This window comes from Odocoileus virginianus, chromosome 7, assembly GCF_023699985.2.
Source record: "Odocoileus virginianus isolate 20LAN1187 ecotype Illinois chromosome 7, Ovbor_1.2, whole genome shotgun sequence".
Classification (NCBI taxonomy): Eukaryota; Metazoa; Chordata; class Mammalia; order Artiodactyla; family Cervidae; genus Odocoileus; species Odocoileus virginianus.
The window spans coordinates 68,337,426-68,363,464 of NC_069680.1; the positions used below are offsets into that span (position 1 = coordinate 68,337,426).

Here is a 26,039-nt window from a genome sequence, read left to right on the forward strand (position 1 = left end):
GCATTGGGAAACCTCTTCTATCTGTGGGCCTCAGTTTCCCCATCTGTCAACAAGGCAGTAGGATTAACTGATGTGGGAGCCAGAAGGCCAGGGATTGGTGTTTATGGAGTGGAATCACTGGGTACATCTACTGCTAAAACCATAAAAACTGCCAGGGACCTGCAGCCAGAGCTGTCTCGGAGTCAGGCCCCTCAGGGATCCAGCAAGGTCCCTCTGTGGTCCTGGAGCTCCGCTGACCGGCTGAGGGCTCCCAGCTGCAGCAGGGCCTGCAATCGCTTTCTCCGTACAGCTGATTGGTGGAGCGTGGGCCTGCTTGCAGCGCCTGGCAGGGACCGGTAAATTGAAAACATGATGTTTCCTGTCGGAGGCCAGTGCGGGGCTGGACTCGGTGTGGCCTTGGAAAGCTGGCCTCGCTCTCAGGAAGCCCTGCTCCCCACAGCACCGCCACAAAAACAGTGGAAAAGTGAAACCTTTTCAAGTCTGTGTTTCCACTGTAAACAGGGGCAGAAAGCTGGGCCCTTGCCTCTTGGCGCTGCTGGGCTCGCCTCCTCCACCCTGCACTGGCCTGCCCAGTCTTTGGAGGCACCTCAGCTGCCCCTCTGCCCCCAACAGTGCCCCTCTGATCAGAGAAGCCCTGTGCCTCTAATTCACAAAGCCTTCTGAGTTTATATCAAGCATACCAGGACCCAGCAATCCTCAGCATCCATCCAGTGAGGCCAGTAGGGTAAAGGTAAATCACCAGCACACAGAGAGGCACAGGACTCGCCCAAAGTCACATGGCAAGTTCAGAGCAGCTCCGGTCCCCTTCTTCATGCCTAAAGTGACTTCCCGTGGGAGGCTGGCTTGGGTGAGAACATGTGCCCTCACTAGTGTTAGTGTCAGTCGCTCAATTGTGTCCGACTCGTTGCCACCCCATGGATGGGTAGTTCTCCAGGCTCCTCTGTCCATCGGATTCTCCAGGCAAGAATACTGGAGTGGGTTGCCATTCCCTTCTCCAGGGGATCTTCCTGACCCAGGGACCAAACCCACCTAAATCCAGCAAGAGTTTCTTTGACGTCCTTCACATAGAGAATGTAGCACAAGTAGCATTTAGTGGAAGTGGCTTATTGATTTTAAACTCTATAATAATGTCCTTTTTTCCCTTACTGTAAAAGTAATGCATGCTTGTTGTAGAAAGTCTGGAAGTCACAGAAAAGTTAGAAGAAGAAAAACAAAAACTGCCCATCATCCTTCCAACCAGGGGTTATCCTGGTCAATATCCTGCTATATTACTTTCTGGTCACTTTATAATTTTCTTTCCTTCTCTTTTGGACTTAGTCATGAGCAGTTTTCAGGGTCATTTGGTATTCCTGAAAAACGTGATTCTTGATGGCCCTGATGAGGGGCCCGGATAAGGGTCAGGGCTGCAACCCCTTCACAGGTCTGCTCGGCCCCAGCCTGGCATACCCACATCATGGGGTCTCAGTGGGGATCTCCCCCCTCGGTGGAGGGGGAGAGGCCCCCCACAAAGCTGCAGTTCACGGTGAAAGGTGGCCTGGCCTGGACACCTGGGGCTGGAGAACCCAAGGGGCTCTAATCTGTGTGCGACTCTGGGCCTGTCTCCCCATCGCTCAAAAGGACAGACAGGCTCCATCTAGCCCTCGTGCCAGTCAGCCTGCTTTGAGGCCTGCTCGCCAGCTGCCCACGGACACGGGGCTGCATTCCTCCCACGGGCCGGCTCAATGTGAAATGCCTACTGTGCGCAGATGTCAGTCAGCCTGGGCGACAGAAGGCCCCTGTTCCTACCATGTTCTCCTGACACCTGCACCTCCCCCACTCCTGCCCGTTTTAACCTGCAAGCCCATCCAGCCCCCCTTCTCCCTGACCCCTCACCAGTGGGGGGCTGGAACCCAGCTGGGCAGGGGTGGCAGGGGTCCCCGAAGGAGCCATCTCCAACCCCCTCCACCTGCCAGCATCCTTGGTGGCCCTAAGACAGCTTTATGGAGGACGGGTCAAGGCTGTCTTCCTCCTGGCAGGTTTATTTCTTCATTTTTCAAGCCCTGCTCTGATTTTTCCATGTCTCCCCACCCCCTCCCTAGGCATGCTTCCCTCCCCGCCCCCTCTAATCTGTCAGCCCAGCCAGGAGAGAGGGCCACTGGCCTCCAGGTGATTGAATTATTGGGGGGGAGACAGGCCAGGGTTTTCTGCGTGAGTGCTTTTGGCTTCCTGCCCTTGGAGAGGGGCTGGGGGAGGGGATGTGATGGTGGAGACTCTGGGCCGTGGGTTTCCCAGACACCCTCCCCCCAACTCTCCCCTGTCTGGACCGCAGATGAGCCCTGCCTCCGACAGTGCAGGCTGGCCCAGGGCCACTGCTCTGCCACCCTGCTCTCCCCCCAGCCCAGCCCTGCTCAGGCCTCGATTTCCCCTCCCGCCAAACGGGCAGGTCTCTGTCCTGACGCCAAGGGGAAGAAGCGTCTGGGCAGCTATGACTGCTGACTCACATATGAGAAATTCTTAAGCATCTGCTATCTGTGTGTTGTGGGCCAAGGACTCAGGATGAAGAAAAGAAAGGAGGTCAGGACTTGTAAAACACCTACTATGTACACCAGGCATGTTCACATGTATGACTTTATATTTCCTCCCCTTACCCCCCAAGTGGTAACTCGAAGATAATGAGTAAGTATTACTGGCCTTATTTTTACAGCTTAGAAATGTACCCAGTACAGCCTCCTTCTTCCAGGAACCTTGGGTTCTTGAGGGCTGAGGCGCTGTCTGGGTCCTCTCTAACTCTCTGGGGACAGCAGAAGACCAGTCACACTCAGAAGGGACCCAGCAAATGCTGCTGGTTCTACTGAAGTGAGACCAGAGAGGTGATATCACCAGCCCAAGGTCACACAGCTAGAAATGGAGCCCCCCATTGCCTGGCTCCAAGCTACCGCTCCTGGCCTGGGTGTTGGCAGGGAGGTCTGCCGTTCCGGCTGGCATTATCCAGTTGCAAGGCTGCTGCAGCAGGTCAAGAGCTTGGGAGCTCCAGGTCTCGCCAACCCCTCCTGCTGGTGTCTGTGCCTCTGCTGCTCAGGCCCCCACACACTCTCCAGCCTGCCTTTCCCCCCCACAAGAGGAGGGGCTGGAGGGGGAAGCCCCCTCCCCCGCTCTGCTCCACACTCCAGCTCATGGAAATGAAAAACACATTGGCTTCATTATCCCAGGCTGAATGAGCAGGGTTGCCATGGTGACAGCCATCTCAGGCCCGCGAGGGGGCAGGGAAGGGGCTGGCGAGGCCGTGGCAAGTGGGACCGGGCAGCGGGTGAGCAGGCGCACCGGGTGGACAGGCCCCAGGAACATCGGCCCCTTGTGCTCGCTGCCCTCTGGTCGGGCCCCTGCTTCCGATCCAGTGTTTGGTCAGGGAGAAGCAGGCAGGCCCCATCCTTCAATGACTGCCCCTCACTCACCTGTCCTACCGCCTGTCCATGTCTTCCTTTAGGGGAGGGTTAAGCATGCCTCACACCATCCTGGAGGTCAAGATGGAGGGAAGACCTGGGAGCTGGAGGCCAGGAGAGGGCAGGGGCCTGTCCCCTGAGGAGGTCTGCGCTGGTGCTCCACTGGCCTCTGCAGTGCCATGGCCCGAGGAAATGGCTGAGGGTGCCAGACAGCGCACACCCCAGCACTCCTGTGTGCCCTGAGTCATCACCCTGGTCCTCAGGCATAACCCTCTTACTGGAGGTTGGGCCTCCAGATACCCCACAGGACAACAGGTGTGATGAGGGCTGTTGGGACGCCAGCAGGGGATCTGGACCCAGAACAGCCTGTGCCCCGGGAGGCCCCAGGCAGGTGTCCTAACCTCTGGGCCTGAGCTGGGCCTTCCCCATGGCCCTGACCCAGGGGCCCTTGTCTCTGCAAGACCTGGACACCCCCTTGCCCCATGGCCTGTCACCCTGGGGCTTGAGTTCTAAGCACAGCACCATAGGGTAGGCCCTGGCCCTGCCATCGCTGTGCTCAGGCTGATCCAAGGGAGGCTGGCTGCACCCCCATTTCTCTTCCGGGCTCCCTGGTGGCCCCCTGGGGTGGCCTCAAGTGAAGTCTGCCATTCCCCTCTTGAGCATGCAGCATAGCTAGTCCCATCATATGATCCAGAGACATCAGGACAGCCACCAAGGGCCCCTGCTGGGGGGTTACTGAGTGCCCTCAGGAGACTTCCCCTTCAGACAGTGCTGACCCCAACTCCAGTTTCAACCTTGACCCTAACCCTAAGGCCACATCCAGCCTCAACCCCAGTCTCCTGGCCCAGCCCACGTCGGTGTGTTGCCCACGTGCTCCCGACCCTGAGCCGCTGTTCAATCCATTCCGTCCACCCAGAATGCCCTGCCCTCACAGCCTGCATGCTGCCAAGTCCAGCCTCCTCCCACTTCCTATTTTAGATGAGGAAACCCAGGCCCAGAGAGACGTGTGGCTTGTCTAAGGCGATTGGAGAATCAGGGCAGCGTGGCCTGGGGCAGGATGTTCCAGGAGGCCAGGCCATTCATTCCCCGCTGAGATGGGGCGAGGGTCCACGTGACGCTGGATGAGAGCCCAGCAGCTCAGGGCTGGTGACAGTTCCCTGTCCAGGCAGGTTTGGAGGGGAGGCAGAGAGCGCCAGGGTTTCAGCACCCTGACAGCTGTTCTCAGTGGGAGGAGCCCACGAGGGGTGCTCAGGGGCTGGCCCCGGCCTGCAGCCCCGCCCACAATGGGTCACGTGCTTCTAAGCAGACAGGTGGTGAGCAGCAGAGCTCGGCAGACGTGGTGTCCGTGGCACTGCTGTGGCTTTGCCTCCTGCCAAGTGGAGGGGAAGGCGGCACAGGCAGGAGAAACCCCAGCACCTCCCTGTGACAGGGGACGTCCAGAGGTCCCCACGCAGCCACCTGCCACGCTGCTGCAACCAGATCCCAGGGCATTCCAGAATGCAGAGTCCCCCACCCTCCAGGGGAGGCTGGGGCAGAGCCCAGGAACCAGCGTGTTTGCTGCTTCCCAACCCTCAAGCTGTGGGCAGGGCTTGCCTTGCAGCCTCCAGGGGCTGGTCTAGCCTCGGGGTCTTGGGCCCCAGCCTTCACATTTATGCAGAGGCCCCCTCCTTGTACTTCTGGCTCCAGGGTCGTGACCCCTGGCTCATCTGCCTGGGCCTTGTCCTGCCCAGGGCCAGCCTCAGACCGGCCCTGCAGTCCTGTGCCCTCCCTTCCTCTTCTCCCCTCTCATCCATCGTCCAGCCACCCCAGAGCCCACAGTCCCCACGGCATTTGTCCCCTGCCGTTGACCTCCCCAGACTCGGCGGCTGTGTGTCCCGGGCCCGCCTCCCGGCCACCACCATGGCCACCGCCCGGCTCCCCGCCGGGCGGCCGAGGGCGGCTGCTGGGCAAGGCTGTCATTTTCCCAGCTGGGGATTATAGGTTTGGGGCTGAAGGAGTCTGAGCTGGAGGAGGAGGAGCAGAGACGCTCACCCTGGTGCCGGTCCCCAGAGACACCTCTCTGGTAGGGCTGCCTGGAGTGTTCTGCGGGCTGGGATGGGATTCCTCTAACCTGTCATCCTCCCGGCTCTGCGTATGCACGTGTGTGCATGAATGTACACACCTCTGAGAACGGTCAGGCCCTCGCTCATGCTCATTTAATTTAATCCCCCCAACCACCATGCAGGCACGCCTGACTCACTTCCCAGCTAGAAAAGACAAAACTCAGAAAGAGCTACACATTGGCCTGGGTCACACAGCAGGTTAGGGCAGAGCCAAGATTCGACCTATCCCTGGCCCTCAACTGCCACCTTCTTAGCAGCCTCTTTGCCCTGCCCTCACTCATCCTCCCACCTGTGGGGGTGGGGCATCAAGAGAATTGGCTGGGAGATCTCAGAGTGCCCAAGGGCTGGGTACCCCATGGGGTCTGCTACCGTCACCCACTGTGCCCGCTGCTGGGGAGGGTGTTGCCACGCCAGGTTTGGGAAGAAAGCATGCATCCCTTTTCTGCTCTGTCCTCACGGTGGCCCCCCGGGCCTGGTTTAGAAGGGTCACTGTGAGCTAGACTCAAGAGTGTGGCAGCACTAGTTCTGGGCATGCAGAAGCTGGAAACATCTTGTAGTTTACAGCAGTGGGAACTGGGATGGGGTTTAAAACCAGTGGAGTGATCCAAGCCAGCCGCAAGCCTGGACCCTGGGTCCCCCCACGCCGTTGTCCCCTCTGGGGGAAGTGCATTGAGCATTTGTGTGCCAGGACATGGCCTGGGGACCCCAATGGAGTTTGAGGATTTGAGTCAACATGGTGGAGTGGTTCTCTGAACAGGCTCTGGAATCAGACTACTCCTGTTAGGATCCCATCTCAAGTCGCGTCACTTCTCTGAACCTTGCCTCTGCATGTGTTGTTGTTCAGTTGCTAAGTGGTGCCAGCTCTTTGTGACTCCATGAATCGCAGCATGCTATCTCCAGGAGCTTGGACTCATGTCCATTGAGTTGGTGATGCCATCTGACCATCTCATCCTCTGTCATCCTCTTCTCCTCCTGCCCTCAATCTTTCCTAGCATCAGGGTCTTTTCTGATGAGTCAGTCGGCTCTTTGTATCAGGTGGCCAAAGTATTGGAGCTTCAGCTTCAGCATCAGTCCTTCCAATGAATATTCAGGGTTGATTTCCTTTAGGATTGACTGGCTTGATCTCCTTGCTGTCTAAGAGACTTTCAAGAGTCTTCTCCAGCCTTTGCGTGTGACATGTGCTCAAATGAGATAAACCTTAAACACTTAGTACAGTACAAAATCATGTGGTATGAGTCAAGAGACATTCACTAGCGTCTTCAGTTCTGTAGGTACTAAAGGTCCTGATCCCAAACTTCTGAGCAGTGAGGACTAGAGTATGAGGGCTGGCTGTGGGGTGGGACCTGCCAGAGGGTAGAGGATGGGCAACCTGTGTCCGGGGGTCCCCAGGGGCCGGGTTGCTCTGGAACCAGCACTTCTGATACACAGAAGCAGGTCCCCCACCCCAGGTCGGTGACCACACCCAGGGCTGAGCCGGCTGTCCACTGACTGGCCACCGCTGGTCTGGACCTCTGTGGAGCTGACCCACAGGTGGCCAGGTCACCTGAACTCGTCTCAGGAGCAGAGACTGCAGGGAGGCCTGCCTGTTCTTGGAAATTCACTGCATGTCTGCCTGTCACAAGTCCCTCGATAGGGAAGATTTGTGAGTGAGCTTTGCAATTCTGTTTTCTCTGAGGGTTATAAATCAGCTGCATGCACGCCCTGATGCTGCCCAGCCTGAGGTGCACACATGTGCACACTCACATCCACACTCAGAAACACAGTCCAGGTCCTGCCCGCCATTTCCCTGGGGTGGGAGAAGGCACTCTCTTGGAAAAACCCAGGCTCCCAATGGCTGCCTGGCCTTCCAGGGTCCCAGAACCATCCAGAATCAAGAGCTCGCGGCTGGGAGGCAGGATGTCCCAGTGGTTGGAGAAACAGGTCATAGTATGAGTCATTAGCATGAATCACTAGTATGAATTTCAGGAGTCTTCCTGGCCTTATAGATTAATGTATGCCCCTGGCCATGTTGCTTACAGAGCTCTGTGCCTAGGTTTTCAGGTCTATAAAATGGAGCTAATTGCAACATGTACTTTATAGGATGGTTGAGAGAATAAAATAAGTAAATATATGTAGAATGCTTGCTATTGTTCAGTCACTAAGTCGTGTCCGACTCTTTACGACCCCATGGACTGCAGCATGGCAGGCTTCCCTGTCCTTCACTGTCTCCCAGGATTTGCTCAAACTCATGTCCATTGAATCAGCGATGGCATCCAACCATCTTGTCCTCTGTCGTCCCCTTCTTCTGCCTTCAATCTTTCCCAGCATCAGGGTCTTTTCCAGTGAGTTGGCTCTTCGAATCAGGTGGCCAACATATTGGAGCTTCAGCATCAGACCTTCCAATGAATATTCAGGGTTAATTTCCTTTAGGATTGACTGGTTTGATCTCTTTGCTTTCCAAGGGTCTCTCAAGAGTCTTCGTAGAGTGCTTAAAACAGGACAGACACATAGTGAGAGCTCAGGGAAGTTTGGCTATCATTATCATTGTCATTAGTTATGGATATACCTAAATTTTGGCATCAGACCAGGGTTTGAATCCAGTTCTGCCTCTTGCTAACTTCGACATGTTACTGAGCTCCCATTTCTCATCTATGAAATTGACCCTTACTACCTACTTCATAGGACCATTATGGCCTTAAAGGAGATAGAGCTTGTAAAGGATGCAGTATCAGGCCCTGAAACATCAACCAGTGCTACATCTGCCTCGAGGTGGAGTGTGGGGACTGGGGCCTCTGGGTCAGAGCCTCCGGATAACTCAGCTCTGGGGCCTGTCTTCCTGGGGAATGTTTAGATAACAGCGGGGACTGGGAGGGGCTTTGGGGAAGGGAGCACAAGGGAGAATTTTAGGAAGCTCTGTCTCCCTTTCACCTCCAGGGGAGTAAACCACTAGCCAGAGCGACTCTCCCCTCCCTGCCCCTGTCATTCCATCCACCCCTCTCCTGAGAAGAGGGTCAAGACTGACAGGTGTGACTCATGGCTCTGCCAGTCACTTACTGGGTGGCCTTGTGCAGGTCACTTGACCCCTTCATTCCCTCCAGCCAGGAATAATTGTGCCTGCTTCCCCTGGCAACTGGAGGGAGAGAGACAGAGCGTGCGGAGTACTTAGCACAGCGCGCCCAGGGATAAGCGCTCTGCAGATTCCATCACTGGCCCCTTTCTGCCTCCTCTCCTCTCCTCCTCCCACTCTCACCCCACCCCTCCCACACCTGCTGCACGAATAGCATCTTCCCAGGCCAGACGTTTAAATATTTCTCTCTGGGAGACTGGGCTCTAAAAATCCACAAGACGCCTCTGGAGCCACATGAGCGGGCCTGGATAGAGGGAGCTGACTTCAGAAATTCAGACCTTCTGTCTTCCCTGCCGTTTCCCTGTGCCAGCCTCACGAGGCTAAAGCATGCTAGACACGAGACCCAAGCCTTGCTGGACCACTGGCCGCCCGCCCCAGAGACTTTACTGTTCCCACAAGGTCCCCAGGTGCTGTCAAAACGCAGGCTTGTTTCCAAGCTGTCGCTAGCACTTTTTTTTTTCACCTGCTCAGCCATAAAGCCCTGGAAAGCAGTGATCCAGGGATGAGTAGCTGCTTGCATGAGTGCAGGGGGGAGAGATGGGGACTGGTGCCCACATTTTTGCAGAGCTGACATTTTTGCACCTCTCCCACCCAGCGCACTGCTTGGGAGAGTGGGATGGTGAGACCTTGGCCGTGGGTAATAGTCGGGAGCATCCCAGGCCAAGCCTTGGTCTCTCGGCAGAACTTTGGAGGCTGGACTTCTTGTTGCCAGGGAAACCAGTGTGTTCCCTGGAAAGGAAACCACAGCGCCTTTGGCTGTTAAGACGCCCCCCGCTCCCTCCCCCACCAAAAAAAATTAGTTCCCTCCAAAACTGATTCCCCCAAAACTGTTGAGTCGGCAGCATCTTGCCTCCTCCCTGAGCCTGCTAAAATTATAGAAAATGAAATCTGCCCCGACCTTGTGCTTTTCACCTCTTTTTTAAACATTCCACTGTAGCATGAGGACATGTTTTGTTTTTTCTTATTTATCTTCCTCCCATGCCAGCTGGGGCTCCGAGCCCTTCTCTCCTCTGTTGACTGGAGCCAGAAGGGGAAAGGACTTCCACATCTTTTTTTTTTTTTCGTTCAGCTGTCAGCAAAAATAAAACAAGCAGGTTTATATTTGGAAAGCAGAGGGTCTCAGCCACCAGATCACTATGTCCAGGGTAGGTCACAGCCTTGTATCCTCTCATGTGACAAAGGCTTGAAATTTGACCCACAGTTTTGCAGAGAGTGGGGCTTTTGCAGCAGGCCTGTCTTTATTCATATCGACTTTTAAATGCCATTGGAGCATCATGGGGAATTCTCCACTGGCTGGGAAAGGGTGGTTCTAGAAAACAATCCTCTGGAACACTGCTCAAGCAGTCTGACATGGACAGATCTCTATGTAAGGTTGAAGGGAACTTTCACCCCATTTCAGAAACAAGGTACCTGGGCCTCAGCAGGGTTTTGAGATTGGCTGAAGAGTGGAGTTGGGTTTCACAGCCAAGGCCACCCTGTGGGTCAATTCATTAGTAAAGTGAAAGTCATTCAGTCATGTCTGACTCTTTGTGACCCCATGAACCATAGCCTGCCAGGCTCCTCTGTCCATAGGGATTCTCCAGGCAAGAATACTGGAGTGGGTTGCTGTTCCCTTTTCCAGGGGATCTTCCTGACCCAGGGATCAAACCTGGGTCTTTTGCATTGCAGGTGAGTTCTTTATGGACTGAGTCATCTTAGAAACCCAATTTATAAGGAAACAAAACAATGCAGGAAAGAAAGGGGAGAGAAAGGTGACTAGTGTTCATATCAAGATCCCTGATGCTTCAGGGGAGATGGTAGAGAAGGAAACAGCCGTGAAGCGACCTTGGTCCCAAGCCCAGCATTCCCCGCCCCAGGGCTGGGGTCTCCCCATCTGAATGGCTGTCTTGGACCTGAAGCCTCTAGAGTCCCTGCCAGGTCTGCCCCACGGTCAGTGTTCCCAGGACCACTTTGTCTTGGTAATCTGAGCAGTTAATTTTTCACCTAGAAGTGACTCTCTGTTCCGTAAGTAATTTTAAACAAATTCTGTTCCAGTCCCTGCACTTCCGTGGGGGAAAAAAACAAGACCCAGCTGGGTTTTCCACCATCCTCAGCAGACAAGGGTTTGCAAGCAATATGTACTCCAGGCTGCGATCCCTCAGAGCCCGGGGCAGCGAGGGTCCTGTGCTGTGTTCAGGAGGACAGCCACGAGGGGCCCAGTGACCCGGCCTCCAATCAGCCAGATGTGTCCCAAAGAACCATCCTGAGAGGGCTCAAGTCCTTTTCAGCCCCATTCTGGGTCTTCAACAGATCTTTCTTGGTGATTCCTAAACCCCTCTGTCAGATCTTGCTATTAGCGTGAGGCTCTCAGAGTGTAGAGTAAACTAATGAATTACAGCATGATTACACAGCACATAATTAACTTTGTAATTAATATGCAACTGCCACTTAAGCTAAAACACTGCTTATAGAGACATGCGGCAATAGTAAATCACAGGTCAGAAATAGCACTTTGGAATTTTCAAAAGAATGAACGTAAGCAGGGAATCACTTAAGGCAGCAGGGCAAGTTAATTAAAAAGCAGATGAATTGTACGCGTCCTGCTTTATTTCAATACCTTCTCCTTTAAGAAAGACCCCGGTGCCATGCTTCCAGGCTGACTGGCCAGGACTGCTCAAAAGGACACTGGGCATGGGTGGCTTTATTTACAAAATAAGTCAGGCCTTGATTGCCCCAACCCAGCCCACCACCATGTCTTGGTCCTGTCCCCAGACACACTGCCCCTCCTGGGGGCCTGGCTCTGCCCCTCCACCTCCAGAAAGCTTATGGGGCTGCCGCCAGACCAACTCTAGGCCTTCCACAGTCTGGCCCCCATGGTGGGCATGGCCATCTGGTCAGTTAGTGCAGCCTGGCTGCCTTCACCTGGATTCCAGGCTTCTGGAAATCAGGGATTCATCTTACTTTTTACTGTTATTTGATCTTTCCTTCCCCCAGCCTCCTGCCAGAGCGCTGAAGCTGGAAAATGCCTTAGGGATGGTCTCACCCAGGCCAAATTTCACCAAGGCTAAGAACTGAGGGGCTGAGTTCTACAGTCACCTGGTGAAGTAGGCTCAGGGCTAGGAGGAATCTCTCTCTGCATCTTCTCCTAGTCTCAATTCAGGCTGGGTGGGCCTTTGAAATGAGTTAAACCCAGGTTCCAATCCCAGCAACCCTGCTGGTCCACTGTGTGATCTTAGGCAATTGAATAACCTCTCTGGACTTCAGTTTCCTCATTTGTAAAGTCTGAGCAAGGATGCCCACCTCCCTGGGTTGGTGTGAGAGTTAGAGGAGTAATGTGTGTGTGGAAGGGCCTGGTGCAGAAGGAGTGCTCACTGCATCCTGAGTGTCCCCTGCTGTCCTCAGAGCTTTAGGGAATACAAGGAGAAGTATATGACATCTCAATCAGCCCCATCCTTTAGAGGCTGAGAAAACAGGCCCAGAGAGGCCAACTGTGCATCCACATACCGTGCATGTAACTGGCATGATCGGAAACCCCCAAGACCAGGAGCCCCCTGAGCACAGATGACTCTTATCCACGTTCTCCAACTCTAGCCTGGGCTCAGCAATGCAGAGCTAGCAAAGGGTGGTACCCAGTGGATGGCTGAACTGAAAGGCCTCTTCCAGAAAAGCCTTGAGCTGGGTCGTCTGCAAAGAAGCTTTCTCAACCCCAGCCCCTGAATGTGTGGAGGTGGCTTGGCTTAGGGTAGCGATGCTGGACCTTCAAGTCTGACAGACAGGTTTGAATCCCAGCTGTGCCATTGTCAGATCTTGGGCAAGTTCCTTAATCATTTTCAGTCTTATTTCTCCCCTTCTATAGATGGCGCTAATCATTCTAACTATATCTTCATCATTTGTCATAAAGATAACACATGAGCGGCAGATGTGCCGCCCAACCCACAGTAGGTACTTAATGATATTGCTCCTCTCCTAATCACAATCACAGAGGAGATTTCTGAGTGGCTGTTGAAGGGCCACACAGGCCAGCGGCCTGGGGCAGGGGACTCTGGCTGCCTGGGCCACCTTGGCCTGTGCCCTCCCTTTAGAGTTCTTGGCTTAGAGGGGGCAGAGGAGGTGCCAGCCTCCCCAGACAACCCAGCCTCTGGTTCAGGCAGCTCAGTTGACCTTCCAACTCTGGCCTTTGCCCTTCCAGAAAATGAGCTGGGCCTCTGTCCTCCTGACCTAGGCCAGCATTGCTGGGGGTAGGGAGTTGCCGGGTCCGTAGGCAGGTCCTGGCCGGTTGGGTACATCTAAGCTATTAAAAAGCAGATATCACTTTGCCAACAAAGGTCTGTAGTGTCAAAGCTATGGTGTTTCCAGTAGTCGTGTACGAATATGAGGGTTGGACCATAAAGAAGGCTGAGCTCAAAAGAATTGATGCTTTCAAAATGTGGTGCTGGAGAAGACTCTTGAGAGATCCTTGGACAGCAAGGAGATCAAACCAGTCAATCCTAAAGGAAATCTACTCTGAATATTCATTGGAAGGACTGATGCTGAAACTGAAACCCCAATATTTTTGCCACCTGATGTGAAGCCAACTCACTGGAAAAGCCCCTGATGCTGGGAAAGATTGAGGGCAGGAGGAAAAGGGGACGACCAAGAGGGTGGCATCACCGACTCAATGGACATGAGTTTGAACAAACTCTGGGAGATAGTGAAGGACAGGGAAGCCTGGCGTGCTGCAGTCCATGCGGGAGCAAAGAGTCAGACATGACTGAGTAGCTGAACAAGAAAAGTGATGGTGGCCTCGTGAAGCTGGCCGTAATATTGGATTCAGCATCCAAGGCCCCAGTCCTCCTGGGCAGTAGGTTTCAGATGTTGGTGTGAGTGCTCCGTTACTTCTCTTCTCGCAGACACTTCAGTTTCTGCTCCCCTACCCTGCCAGGCACCCCTCCACCAGCCTGCCTATCCTCCTTTGCAGTCTCTTTCCCCGCTGTCCAGCCTCTTCACCCTGCAGTCACTCCTCTTAGTTCAGAATTTGTCAAAGCCAGTTCTGTGGAAAACTAGTCTATGGGATTTTAAAATGTGTTTAGTGAAAAAAGTATTTTGCACTCCAGTCTCTTTGGGAAAAGCCAGATGCTCTAAGGCCCTTTATGTGCAAATGTGCTTCCTCCTCACCAAGAGTGGTTGGAATATGCAGCTTCTCCCCAGCCATTCTTACCAGAGGACCCTTCATCAGGAAGGACCCTTTTCCGCGAAACTCACCAAAAGCAGCCTGATCTGCAATGTCCTGGCCGCTACCCTCCTTTTTCCCAAAATAGGCAGCGTTTCTCCTGCGGTGCCCCTGCCTCCTCCTGTGATGCTGCCCACATGGACAGACACTGTGTGGGTGTCCAGTGCCGCTCTGGGGTGGCTGCACTCCATTCATCTGCCCCAAAGCAGTGACCCTATCCCTCTGTCCTCTGAACTTTTCACGACTGGCCCTTGCCTTGAGGACAAATCCCCCGACCCAGCATTCTGGCCGGTGGGCACAGGCCCCTGCCTCAGCTACCCATGTCCTCAAAGGCACCTGGCCCTGAGACGCAGGGTGGTTCCCAGAGGCACCTGTGTGAGGGTGTGTGGAGGGAGAAAAGTTGAAGGTCTTTAACGTCTAGAGTGGTGGCTTTTAATTCCCCCTCGCCCCCGCAGCGGGTACCAGCTCTTCTCTCTGGCCCTGCTTTCCTCCTGCCTGTGATAGAGATGATAAGACCCACCTGGTCCTGAGCAGAGCTGGGGCCCACATGCTTGAGTCTGTGCAGAGTGCTTCCTATTCACTGACTCATTTAACGAACTCAGCAGCCTATGAAGTTGGCACCATTGTTATTGCACCTATTTTACACATGGGGAGCCTGAGGCACACAGAGGAGAGCATTTTGCCCAGGTCACAGAAGCTAGCACATGAAAGAGCCAGGATTTGAACCCAAGCAGCCTGGTGACCTGATCCACTAAGCTATATTACCCACATAAATGAGATGATAACAAGGATTATGCACAGATGTGAGAGTTGGGTCATAAAGAAGGCTGAGCACCTGAGAATTGATGCTTCCAAATTGTGGTGCTGGAGAAGACTCTTGAGAGTCCCTGGGACAGCAAGGAGATAAAACCAGTCAATCCTAAAGGAAATTAACCCTGAATATTCATTGGAAGGACTGACGTTGAAACTGAAGCTCCAACACTTTGGCCACCTGATGCAAAGAGTTGACTCACTGGAAAAGACTGAATGCTAGAAAGATTGAAGGCAGGAGGAGAAGGGGATGACGGAGGATAATGTGGTTTGGATGGCATCACTGACTCAATGGACATGAGTTTGAGCAAACTCCAGGAGCTGGTGATGGACAGGGAGGCCTGGTGTGCTGCAGTCCGTGGGGTCACAAAGAGTCAGACAGGACTGAGCGACTGAACAACAACAAGCGTCAAATGAGGTTATGATGCCAGGGCTTTGTAAACTGTAGAGCGCTTTGCACAGTTGGAGTGTCAAGCCAGCACTCAGTCTTGGAGCCCTTGGTGTGAATCCCTGTCTCTCAGTAGACACTCGGGAAGCATGTCTTCAGGTTGCTTATGGGGTACCCAGCTCGTCTCTGAAGGGCTTCAGATACGAGGCCCCCACTCCCAGCCTGGGTCAGGGTGGCTTAGTCCGAGTCCCTCACACCCAGAGATTCCCTGAGTGCAGATCTGATGACAAGCAGAGTGATGGACACCAGACCCAGCTGACTCACCCCCTTGTACCACAGGCCTTCTGGAAAGAGGCTTGGACACACAGGGTCAGCATGCCAGCATCAGCCCAGCTGGGATACCAAAATCCCCAAGGAGCCGTGGGGACTTCACGGGGCTCCTGCAAAAATAAAATCACAGATGCCTCCCACTGGGAGCAGAGCCCTTGCCGCCATCAGGTTTGGCATGGCTTGCCACAGTCACCCCGTCCTTCCTCACCCCCACCTGGAGACCCCCGGGAGCTCCCTGGGGCAGGTCCCTGTCTGAGCCATCTGGGGCCACAGGTGTGCACTTGGCAGACACCTGCAGGAGGTGCCTGGATGTGGATGGAGCAGAGAGAGCCGAGACCTTCAGGGCGGCCCGGGCTCCCGAGGCCTGAGTGTGGCCCTGGCCCCACTTCTGAGCTATAGCAGGGGCTCAAGGCTCTGCTGTACCTCCACCCACACCCCTGCCCTGGGCCTCAGTTTCCTCATCTGTGAACAATGGGTCTGAGCAGATCCCCAGATCCATTCTAGATCTAAGCCATGAGGACTGGTTTCGTGTTGGTTGGTTGGTTGGTTGGTTGGTTTTTTACCATCTACCACTTTTAAGTCAAATAAATGGCTGCTTTTTGATTCCTCTGTTCCCCATCTCCCTTTTCTTGAGAAATTTTAAATAAATCTGACAGTTCACAGAAACTCACTAAAAGAGAAGGCATACCCAATTAGTAAAAATAAGAGGCTCAGTAAAACTAAGCCCAGGCTCAGGAGAAACAGCTGCTGTCCTAGACCAGCCCATATCAGTCCTGCATGATGGGGGAGTAATGACCCACCCACTCTGAGCCTTAACTTTTCTCCTCTGCAAAATAGGCTAGTACTGCCCACCAGCTGCTGTGAGGCTGTGATTGATGGAAGGTTGCTTGACATGTGGCTGGTTTGCCTTTGTGGTCCAAACGTGGGCTCTCAGCCCGAGAAGCGCCTGGCTCTGGCTCCCAGTTTAGGGTAAAGAGGACTAAACCGGGGACTGGGAAATCCACATGCAGGTCTCTGCTCGTGTCTTGACTGGCTGGTGACCCTCGGCTAAGCTTTCCCCACTGCGAGCCTCTGTTGCACCCTCCTTTTAAAAATGGACCTGCCCAGAGGTTTTCTTCTCATATGTTGGCACCAAGTGGTTAAGAATGACTGGGCAGAAGGGTGTGTGGACGATTGGCTGGGTCGTGTGTGGACCCAGTGGAAGAATGCAGTGACTGGTTAGCCATGCCTGTCAAGCGTGCAGGAGGTGGGAGCAGCATGCTGTGTGCTTCTTAAGGGCTCTCTAGTTATACTGACTCTCCCTTGGACCTGCCGTTGACCCGCCCTGTCTGGAGCTCCTGGAGAATGCCAGGTGGGTGGATTTGGAGGCTCAAGGAGCTGGGGTAAGGAAGAGTTGGTGGAGAACACCTTTTTGTCCCTAGAACTGGAGCTGTAAGCATCTGCAGGGCATTTACAGCCTTCTATAGGACCCCAGCTGGTAGTCATGGGACCCTGGCTCCACCCCCAACCTCATCCTACCCTATGTCCTCTGGGTTCCTCCAGGGAATTGTTTCCGCCTTCCCTCTTCCCCACTTCCTGGCATCTGAGCCTTTGGAATCGCAGGCAAGAGCCTTAAGACAAAGCCAGGTCAGGGCCTCCGCGTGAGCACGGCTGTCCTAGGGAAGGCTTGCGGCCCAGACAGCATCAGGCGGGACCGTGACTCCCCGGCTCTGCAGTGACAGTCACCTTTGTCACACGCCGGGTAGTTGGGGCCAGGGAAGGAGATGCTGAGGAAGCCAGCCACGTTCCCATGGAGAGCATGATGCAGTGAAACCTCATGGGCTGTGTAACCAGCCTGGAGTTCAAGTCCTGCCACTGCCACTTCTCAGTAGTGTGACCTTGGGCAAGTCATTTCACCTCCCTGAGCCTCAGTTTCTTCATCTACAGTATGGTAATAATAATCGGAACATCACAGTGGAGTCCTGAGGCTTAACGTGAGCTGATAGACGTAGAGAACCTAGTGTCTGGCACATATAGGTTCAATTTGTTGCTGTTTAGTCGCTAAGTGGTGTCTGAGTCTTTTGCCACCCCGCGGACTATAGCCCTTGCTCTGTTTCTCTTTCCATTTGGAAGAAACAAAAAGCAGAGGTGTCATAGCCTTGGGGATGAGAGAAAACCCAGCAACATTACCCAGGACTAAAGCTGGCCCTCCACCTTTTGGGAGAGAAACTGTCAGTGAAAGTTCACTGCAAGGTCATGGACTTGAAGTGTGGCCAGAGGGTAGCGGGAGGTTTTGACCCGAGGGTATGACCTGGGCCTGCTAAGGCATCATGTGCCCCAGGGAGATGAGCACACGTGGGTGCAGCTGGGATTCCCAGGACAGTGTGGGCTGGGACCGTGGGCTGGCACCTTTGTCGGAGCGACATTGACACGTGTTCTCCCAAGTCAGCCATCCTCTCCTCTGGATTAGCTCTTGTGTCCCGGAACAGGTTGTCAGCTGTACATATCTGCTCTCAGGAGTGGCCCCTCTGAAACACCCAGGGTGTACATTGTGTTGTCCCACTAACCACCAGTGACAGTGGGGGTTCCTGTAGGGGAGGGTGGGTGCTGGGAGACTGGGTCATCAAGAGAAGTGGGTCCACCCTTCCAGCAACCGTGCCAAGTCGGAGTGTCTGAACTCTGTGACCAGGAGGTATGCAGCTTTGTCCAGTCCTGGCATAAGGGGCACTCCCCAAATTAAGGAGGGGTCCTGCATTTGGAAGAGACTGTTGTCCAAATCAGGATTTCCCTTTTCAGAACAATGTGCCCTGCGTGACTTCACTTACTCAACTCCTCCGCTCGGTGGGAAGGGAGGGGATACACCTTCCTGTTTGAGATGAAGGCTTGGGGAGATAAAGGGCCCTCCCACAGCCTCCCTGCCAAGAAGGTCTGGCTCTCAGGGCCCACCCCTACCCAGGGACGCTACCAAGAGCAAGGCCACAAGCTGGCCCCAGGGTCTGCTCCAGCTGCCTGGCCAAGCATGGGAAGCAGCTGGTCCCGGGCAGCTACCTGGAGCTGCCTCTTCCCTCTCTCCACTCGTGTCTGTCCCTCTGCCCTCCTCTCTGACTTCCCTGGGCCAGGGCACACAGTCACCCCGACTATGTTTGCTTCACCATCACCCTCGTCCTCTGCCTCCAAGCAGCATGCCTGGAGACCTGCTATGCCTCTCTGAGCGCCTTTACTTTTAAGATGAGGAAGGCATCCAACTATATCAGTGCTTTCTTAACCTCTGTCTCTTTTATACCATGTATATTATGTTTAAAATGGTCCTTTAATCCTTCTAGGTTTGCCATCCCTCCCTTATTTAACCCTATCCCAAATAATAATATCCATAGGCTCACCAGTGATCACTGTTCTAGTCCAAATACTTCAGTATGAAAATGTAAAATCTTTGTACATGGACCACCTAAAATCATCTTTGTTCCACTTGTGGCACATGTATCACTCTCTGGGAGCCCCAGACTGGCTTATCAGAGTCTCCCTCAATCCTAAGATCCTCTGATTAGGACTGAGTCATCCATCCATCCATCTAATGAGCATTGCTGAGCATCCACAGAGTACCAGGCCTTAGGCTAGGCCAGACTCTAGGAATCCATAACTGGAAGATATCTCAACTGATGAGGGAGCCAGATGCAAAGACATCTCACTCATCTAGTACCACCAAATTGGGGGTTCGTGACAGGGCACCAAGGACATAGAAGTGAGTGGCTCCACTGGGGGAAACCAACCAAGTGGGTGACCACCGAACCAGGCCTTGATGGATGAAGGGGGCCAGGCATTGTGGACTGAGGCACAGAGGCAAAGACCTAGAGGTGTGATCTTTAGAACATGGTCCCAGAGGCGGGCAGCAGCCCCACGTGGAGGATAAGGGATCAGTGGGGAGTAGTGGGAGGTGGGGGCCAGACAGGGGAGGGCCTAGGCTGACACTGTCACACAGAGGTCACTGCTGAATCCAAGGCCCATAACATCCACCCCTCTTGGAGTCTGAGAGCTGGTAAAGGGGCCAGCCAGGATGCGTCCCCTGGAACCCCAGGTCTCCCACCACGCTGAGCAGCAGGCACATCCCAAGCTCCCTGGCCATGAGAATGTCTTGGAATGCAGCCTCTGCTCGGCAGACTGTGGGTACAACGCCCCCACCCCTGCTGCCAGCACCGCTCGTCCCAGGGGACCCAAGCTGCAGATGTGCATGGTGATTGAATCGTTTCTGCACACCACTGCTCACACAGCTCCCCTGGGGACCTGGCACTTGCCTGTGCAAGCTGTCAGGAGATGTGTGTGCTCCGTGCGTCTGGGTCAGCACTCAAGTATGTGCATGTACCTATACATAAGTGTGCAAAGGGGGTACATAAGCATGTGGGTGTGCACATACAGATGCAGAAGCCTCTTGGCTGAGTTCATGTTTCTTAAGTGTACCAGTTAACTTGTTGGCCTCAAAAGGGGAAAATAAAACACCTGACGTTAGTACCCCTGATACCAGCCCTAGGGAGCTGCCTCCAAAGTTCCAGGGCCCCACTTTCCATGAAGCAGGTTAAAGCAACTCACTCTCTATTTCTAAGGAAGAGCCTATGATGGCCATGTGCCTCCTCCAACATTTTAGACCAGGTGAGACTCTGCCAGGGAGCCAGGAGGTGGCCCAGGTCTCTCCTTAGGCCCAGCAAGGTGGGTTCCAGTCCCACTCATCCTTTTTCCCCTGTGTCCATCCCTTCTCTCCACCACTGATCTACCATCTTGCCAGGACCACATGATCCCCAGGCACCCTTTCCACTCTCCACAGTCTACTCTCTGAGCCGCCCTACTTGCCTGAGGGCAACAAGCTTTCCTTGAGCATCTTCTGTGCTGAGCTCCCCTGAGGCTGGACTCACCTGAACTCCCCCGCTCGTGGTGAGTCGTGCAAAATGGAAGCCTGGCCCTTTCAAGCACTCCCCTGTGAGTTGGGAAGCCAACCCAGATGTCACCATTGGAAAACCTACCTACATGCGATTAAGTCAAGTCGAGCATTAACTTCAAGGAAAAGTGTGTCACAGAGAAAGGGGAAGCATCTGAGGTCTGAGGTGACCCTGGAACAGTGACCACCCCCCCCCACCCCCCGGAGTTTCCTGGGCCTGCCTTGAGACAGGCTTTGCAATTCTAGAGTCAAACCATCTTACACTTGTTGAGATGGCGTTTTCCAAACAGCTGGAGCTCCTGACACCAAAATCCTAAGATGTTGAGTTTGAAGAGCTGCCAGCAGCCGGCTAGGCTTCGTTTTACAGATGGGAAAACCAAGGAGGGTGGCAGAGCTGGGCTGCCTCCAGGCCCCCACACTGACTAGCCTTGCATCTCCTGCAGGCTGGTGGCTGCTCAGACCAGGACAGAGGGCCAGGCACCCCAGGGGGTGGACCGCCTGAGCCCACTCTCCATTCGGAGGCAAACATGGCAGGAAGGGCCGAGGCCATGGGTGCACCCAGGGCCTGGCCACAAGTGATCTCCAGTTGGGAGGGAGCCTGGCCACAGTGGGCGCTGGAGTTACCGCCACCGAGGATTTGTAGCGACTTGTAAAGGCTTAGAGGTGTCCAAGCTGGAAGGAGGGAGGCAGCAGCCAAGCCCAGCAGCGCTCCTGTGGTGGAGGGCGACCCCTGCTGGCCGCTGAGCGCTCCCACTTTCCCGCACCAGCCAGCAGGCAGGGAGGCCAGCGGGACTGGATGGCCTTGGAAGCAAGTGGATGGGTGTGGACAGGTTCCAGGGGAACATCTTTTTGGGCTCAGGCACAGTCTTGGGTGGAGACTTCCAGGAGGCTCTGACCTCCAGTCTTGGAGGATTGGAAAGAACATGCCTGTGATTAAAAAAGCAGAGGGTTTGAATCAGCCCAATACCGTCCCAGCTGTGTGACCCTGGGAAAGTCACTTCACCTCTCTGAACCTTTTAGGATTAAGTCAATTAGCAATACACAAGGCCTGGCCTAGTGCCTGAACACAGCAGGTGCAGAACTAATGGAAAAATCTCACAATGCCCCTCAGGGAGCCACCGTTTTCATGCCTCCTTCAGCACCCCCTCTTCTCTTCGTGTCTGTGATCTTTAGCCTTCTAGGCCTTGACCTTTTGCTTCCAGGGGCCAGAACCACCAGCCCATCCATTCTGGGTGTTAATAGCCCCAATTTTCCACTGATCTTGGTGGTTTAGAAGTGTCACCTCACCTGTGAGTATCTCCTTAATCAACTAGACATTTTGTTCTTTTATAGATTGAGACATCCATGACTTGCAGTTGTCCCTGTGATATGTGATGTCTCTCCTGTCAACCCTCTGGGTCTCGCAGGTGTTCCAAGCCCAGCCGTTCATGTCTTGGTTCCTACAGCATGGAGCCCTGGTCTGGGAGTAAAGCCCCCTGGGATCTAGATCCAGCCCAGAGGTGCTGTGTGACCTTAGACACTCCACCTGTGGGCCTCAGGCCCCCAAGAATAAAACCAGCTGAACTTGAGGTGGTGGAGGAACTCCAGGCACCTTTGGTCAATGATATTCTGAGCATCTTTGAATCCAGGAGCTATCTCAGATCAGAGAGGCCTCCAGACAGGATAGCACATGAGTCAGTGTAGAGACAGACCCGAATTTGGACAGTCTGTCTCCCCTTTATTGTTTGGTTTCCTCAGGGGAAACCTGTGGCCCCCTGCTTGTAACTCAACAGGAAAGGACGACCTCTGGCCCCCCACGTGGCTGTCTTGATGGGTTTGGTGCCTGCCTGGGGCTTCCCTGGGTGGGCTGAGCCCCCACCCCACGCCCAGGCCCCAGAAATGATCTGTCAGTCATTCTACAGGCATTTATCAAGGCCCCGCTAGGTCACTGACCCTATAGACAAAATGCTGTGCCCATCCTGGGAAAAGTTCCTACCTAGAGACTGTCGCGAGACCACATAAAGTGAAAGTGAAGTCGCTCAGTTGTATCCGACTCTCTGTGACCCCATGGACTGTAGCCTACCGGGCTCCTCTGTCCATGGGATTTTCCAGGCAAGAATACTGGAGTGGGTTGCCATTTCCTTCTCCAAGGGATCTTCCTGACGCAGGGACTGAATCCGGGTCTCCCACATTGTAGGCAGATGCTTTACCGTCTTGAGATCCCTCACCAAATTTCCGCAGTTCAGATTTCTAACCCCCTGGGCAGTTATCTTCATCAACAGCACCCCCTGCTGGCCACATGGGCCAGCGCAGGCCCTTTGTCCTGGTTGGCTACTGCCTGTGGACAGGGGGTTGAGGTCTGCACAGGCCTGGGGTTTCTATGACTTTCCTTCAGGCTCCTCCTAATTTTTAATGAGGCCCTTTGGCTCAGCGCCCCTGCCCTGCTCGCTGTGGAAACAGCCGTCTGTAATTGGGACCCTGGCAGTCAGTGTTCGCTCGTGCCCTGGGTGGGGGCTGGAAAGGCCCAGTTCTTTACCACGTGGTGCTTGAGAGACCACCTTCAAGCCTCAGTTTACACATCTGTGAAGTGAGGATATAGTAACCGTGTCTTTGTCTAGTGCCCGGACCAGCATAAGAAGAGTTCAACAAATAGTCATATAAAAGGTGACGTGGAGTAGATATAGGCTTGGACCAAGAGTACCATGAGCTCAAGAAAATGATCTCATCTTCACCTCACCATGTTCCATAGAGTTAGCACAGTATCAGATGTTGACAAGTATTTACTGGGTGAGTTGGAAGTATGCAAGGAATGACAAGTGGAGAATAAAGATGGATGGCTGGCTGGATGGATGGACAAGACAATGGATAAGTGATGGAGAAGTTGTATATCTGGGTGTGTAAATGTGCGATAGGTAGTGTGATAGGAAGGGCACTGGCAGAGTGAGGGTAGAAGAAATCAATGTGGGGATGCTACGCCCACTTTTACATTTTTGCTGGAGAGCTACAAGATAAGATGAACCCAGCAAGCACTGATCAAAGTACAGATGCCCAAATGACCCAGAAACTCCACTTCCAAGAGTGTGTTCTCTAGATTAATTCACACATGATGATGTGGCTGATATAAAACGCGATCCTCTGGCACTGTTTGCAATGAAGAGATCTGGGGATAGCTCAGGCCTCATCTCGGGTGAGTGTGAGCCCCTGGAGCAGAAGGGCCTTGCCTAGGGCCTCAGGCCTTAGAACAGCACCTGGCAGGGCTGGACATTCAGATGCCACTTGGATAAATGATTCATCAGTGCCTGGGAATGCTGTGCAGCCATTAAAAAATGAAAAGGCTCTTTATGTCTTGATGTGGAATACACTTTGAGATATCATTAAGAGGAAAATAGCAAGGTCCGGAGAGTGTGTGCAGAATGCCATCATTTTATGTTTTGTAAGGGGTGGCAGAGGATAGTACACGTAGATATTTGCTTCTCTGAGTCCTTCAGAGGGAGACAGATGACACTGGTTGTCTCCGGAAGGGCCCCTGGGGGCAGAGAACAAGAACAGCATGACATTGGACACCTGTGATTTTTGAACCACGCCAATGAGTCGCCTTTTCAAGCACAAATGGAACAATAAGAAGTGCTTGAGGAGAGCTGTGCAGTGAAGAGCTCCTTGGAAGAGGAACAGAGCCTCTTCCCAAGGCTGTGGTCAGGCAGACTGCCGGCTTCCTGAACCAGGGTGGGGGCAGAGAGACAGGACATGGGAGCAGATGGGCAGACACACAGTCTAAGCCTCCACTTGCCATGGGAGATCTCAGACCTCAGTTTCCTCATCTGTAAAATGGAGACGATTCTAATCTTACGGAGCAGGCATGAGGAGTTGAGGAGAGAAGGCAACGCCTAGTACACAGCAAGGGCTTGGTGGATGGGACATTTGGTGACATGGCCAGAGATGAAAGGCCTTCAGGGGGGCAGGTTCTGGGAGAGCAGAGAAGGCCAGGGGTGGGGGAACCTCTGCTGAGTCCCCTGTGTCTGAGCCCTGTGTCGGCAGCCAGAAATGCCCTGGGGTTATGGGAGGACAAACAGCCAGTGAGGAGCAGACTTCTGCTTTGGCCTGGGAACCTGGACTCCTGAGCAGTGGGAGGGCCAGAGTTAAACTTCTCTGCATCTGTCTGCCTCTCCTCCATCTCTGCCTTCACGCTCGTGGCCTTCCTGGAGAGGCCTGGGGGCTCCATGGGCTTTGCAAAACTGAGGGGACCTTGTCACACACGTGCTTGCCTGCCCCAGGCCCAGCATCTTTCAGGAAGAGTGAGCCTGCTGAGTGGGACAGCCTTATGCCCCGACCACTTGGCCAGGAACTGGCAGTCAGAGTCCCGGGGCCCGATTCGGGCTCCCTGTGCTACCCCGGATAACTCCCTTCCTCTCCCTGAGCCTCAGTCTCCTTGTTTGGAAAAGGGAAGTGGTGCTGATGGCTACCCTCTTTCTTTCCTGGGAGAGCAAAGGGGAAACATGAAATTGTGGTCTGTAAACTCCAAGGCATAGGAGATGCGGGGAGGGCACCCACGGCAGGATTGCTGCTTTAAATGACACTTGCTCCCGTCAGAGTTGTCACATGGGGAGATCTCTGTGCACACGTGCACACACAGCCCAGCAAGCAGGCTAAGTCCTGAGAACCTGAAGATGGGACTGCCATTGCTGCCACTACCACCCAACACACACGTGTGTGTAGACATGCGTGGTGGTCATACCTGCCCAGTGCTCACATGAGCCACCCACGAAGAACACCCAGGAACACCTCCTGCCCTTAACCCAGCACTGAGCCTAGAGAACTGCTGCGCAGCCATGGACCTAGTTCCTCCTCCCGGCCCAGGGCTGCCCTGGGGCAGAGGCCAGCACGCCTGTGTGGGGAGGTGAGGGTGGCTTGAGGCCGGCGGGCCTGGCACAGCCCCAGTGACACACACTGTCTTCTGTCTTCACAGGCTGGACAACGTTCATGGCTCTCGGGTAGAGCCCAGTGAAACGGCCAGAATGAATTCTATGGACAGGCACATCCAACAGACCAACGACCGACTGCAGTGCATCAAGCAGGTGGGTGTGCAGCCGGGCTCCCACCTCCTCCTCTGCCAGCCTGGCCGCTGGCAAGGGCAGAGCAGGCGAGGCAGGCAGAGCCGAGGGGGTGCTGGTATCGTAAGCACCTGAGATGCGGGGTGGAGGTCCCCGACCGCCCACCTCGTGAGAACTGGCATGGACCAGTCTCACATTAGAATCACTCCACTGAGTTCACATGCCAGCTCAGCCTCATGCCTTCCCTGCCCTTCCCGGCTGTGTGACTTTGAATCAGTGTCATGCCCTCTCTGGGCTCTGCTGGGCTCTCTGGGTTGTTGTGAGGATGCAGTGAAGTGCCTAACGTCCCTCCCAGACCCAAGCTCCCCGCCTCTCTGCTCTAGTGGTTCTTCGTAAAGAAATAGAAAAGGAAAGGTCTTGGGAAATCGATCATCTTACAGAAAAAGAAACCAAGGCACAGAAGGGGGAAGAGAACTGTTGCCTGAAGTCACAGAGGGCAGCCCCACTGATGCAGGGAGGGCCTCGTCCCCGCAGGTGCAAGTTCCACCTCCTGCCTATGCTCACACCAAGCTTAAGAGGCGATTTGCCTGCCAGGGCTTCCCAGGTGATGCTAGTGGTGAAGAGCCCACCTCCCAATGCAGGAGACAAAAGAGACAGGGGTTTGATCCCTGGGGCAAGAAGAGCCCCTGAAAGAGGGCATGGCAGCCCACTCCAATATTCTTGCCTGGAGAGTCCCATGGACAGAGGAGCGTGGTGGGCTACAGTC

The 26,039-nt window shown here is 54.3% G+C and overlaps 1 protein-coding gene across 3 annotated transcripts in view; it reads left to right on the top strand.

Moving 5' to 3' along the window:
* ZMIZ1 (zinc finger MIZ-type containing 1) overlaps nt 1-26,039 on the top strand; it is a 191,287-nt gene that overhangs the window by 54,216 nt on the left and 111,032 nt on the right. For all 3 annotated transcript variants that reach the window (XM_070470918.1, XM_070470920.1, XM_070470919.1), the window contains exon 3: nt 25,189-25,297. In XM_070470918.1, coding sequence (XP_070327019.1) covers nt 25,238-25,297 — 60 coding nt within the window. In that variant the 5' untranslated portion in view covers nt 25,189-25,237. The remainder of the gene's footprint in view (nt 1-25,188; nt 25,298-26,039) is intronic.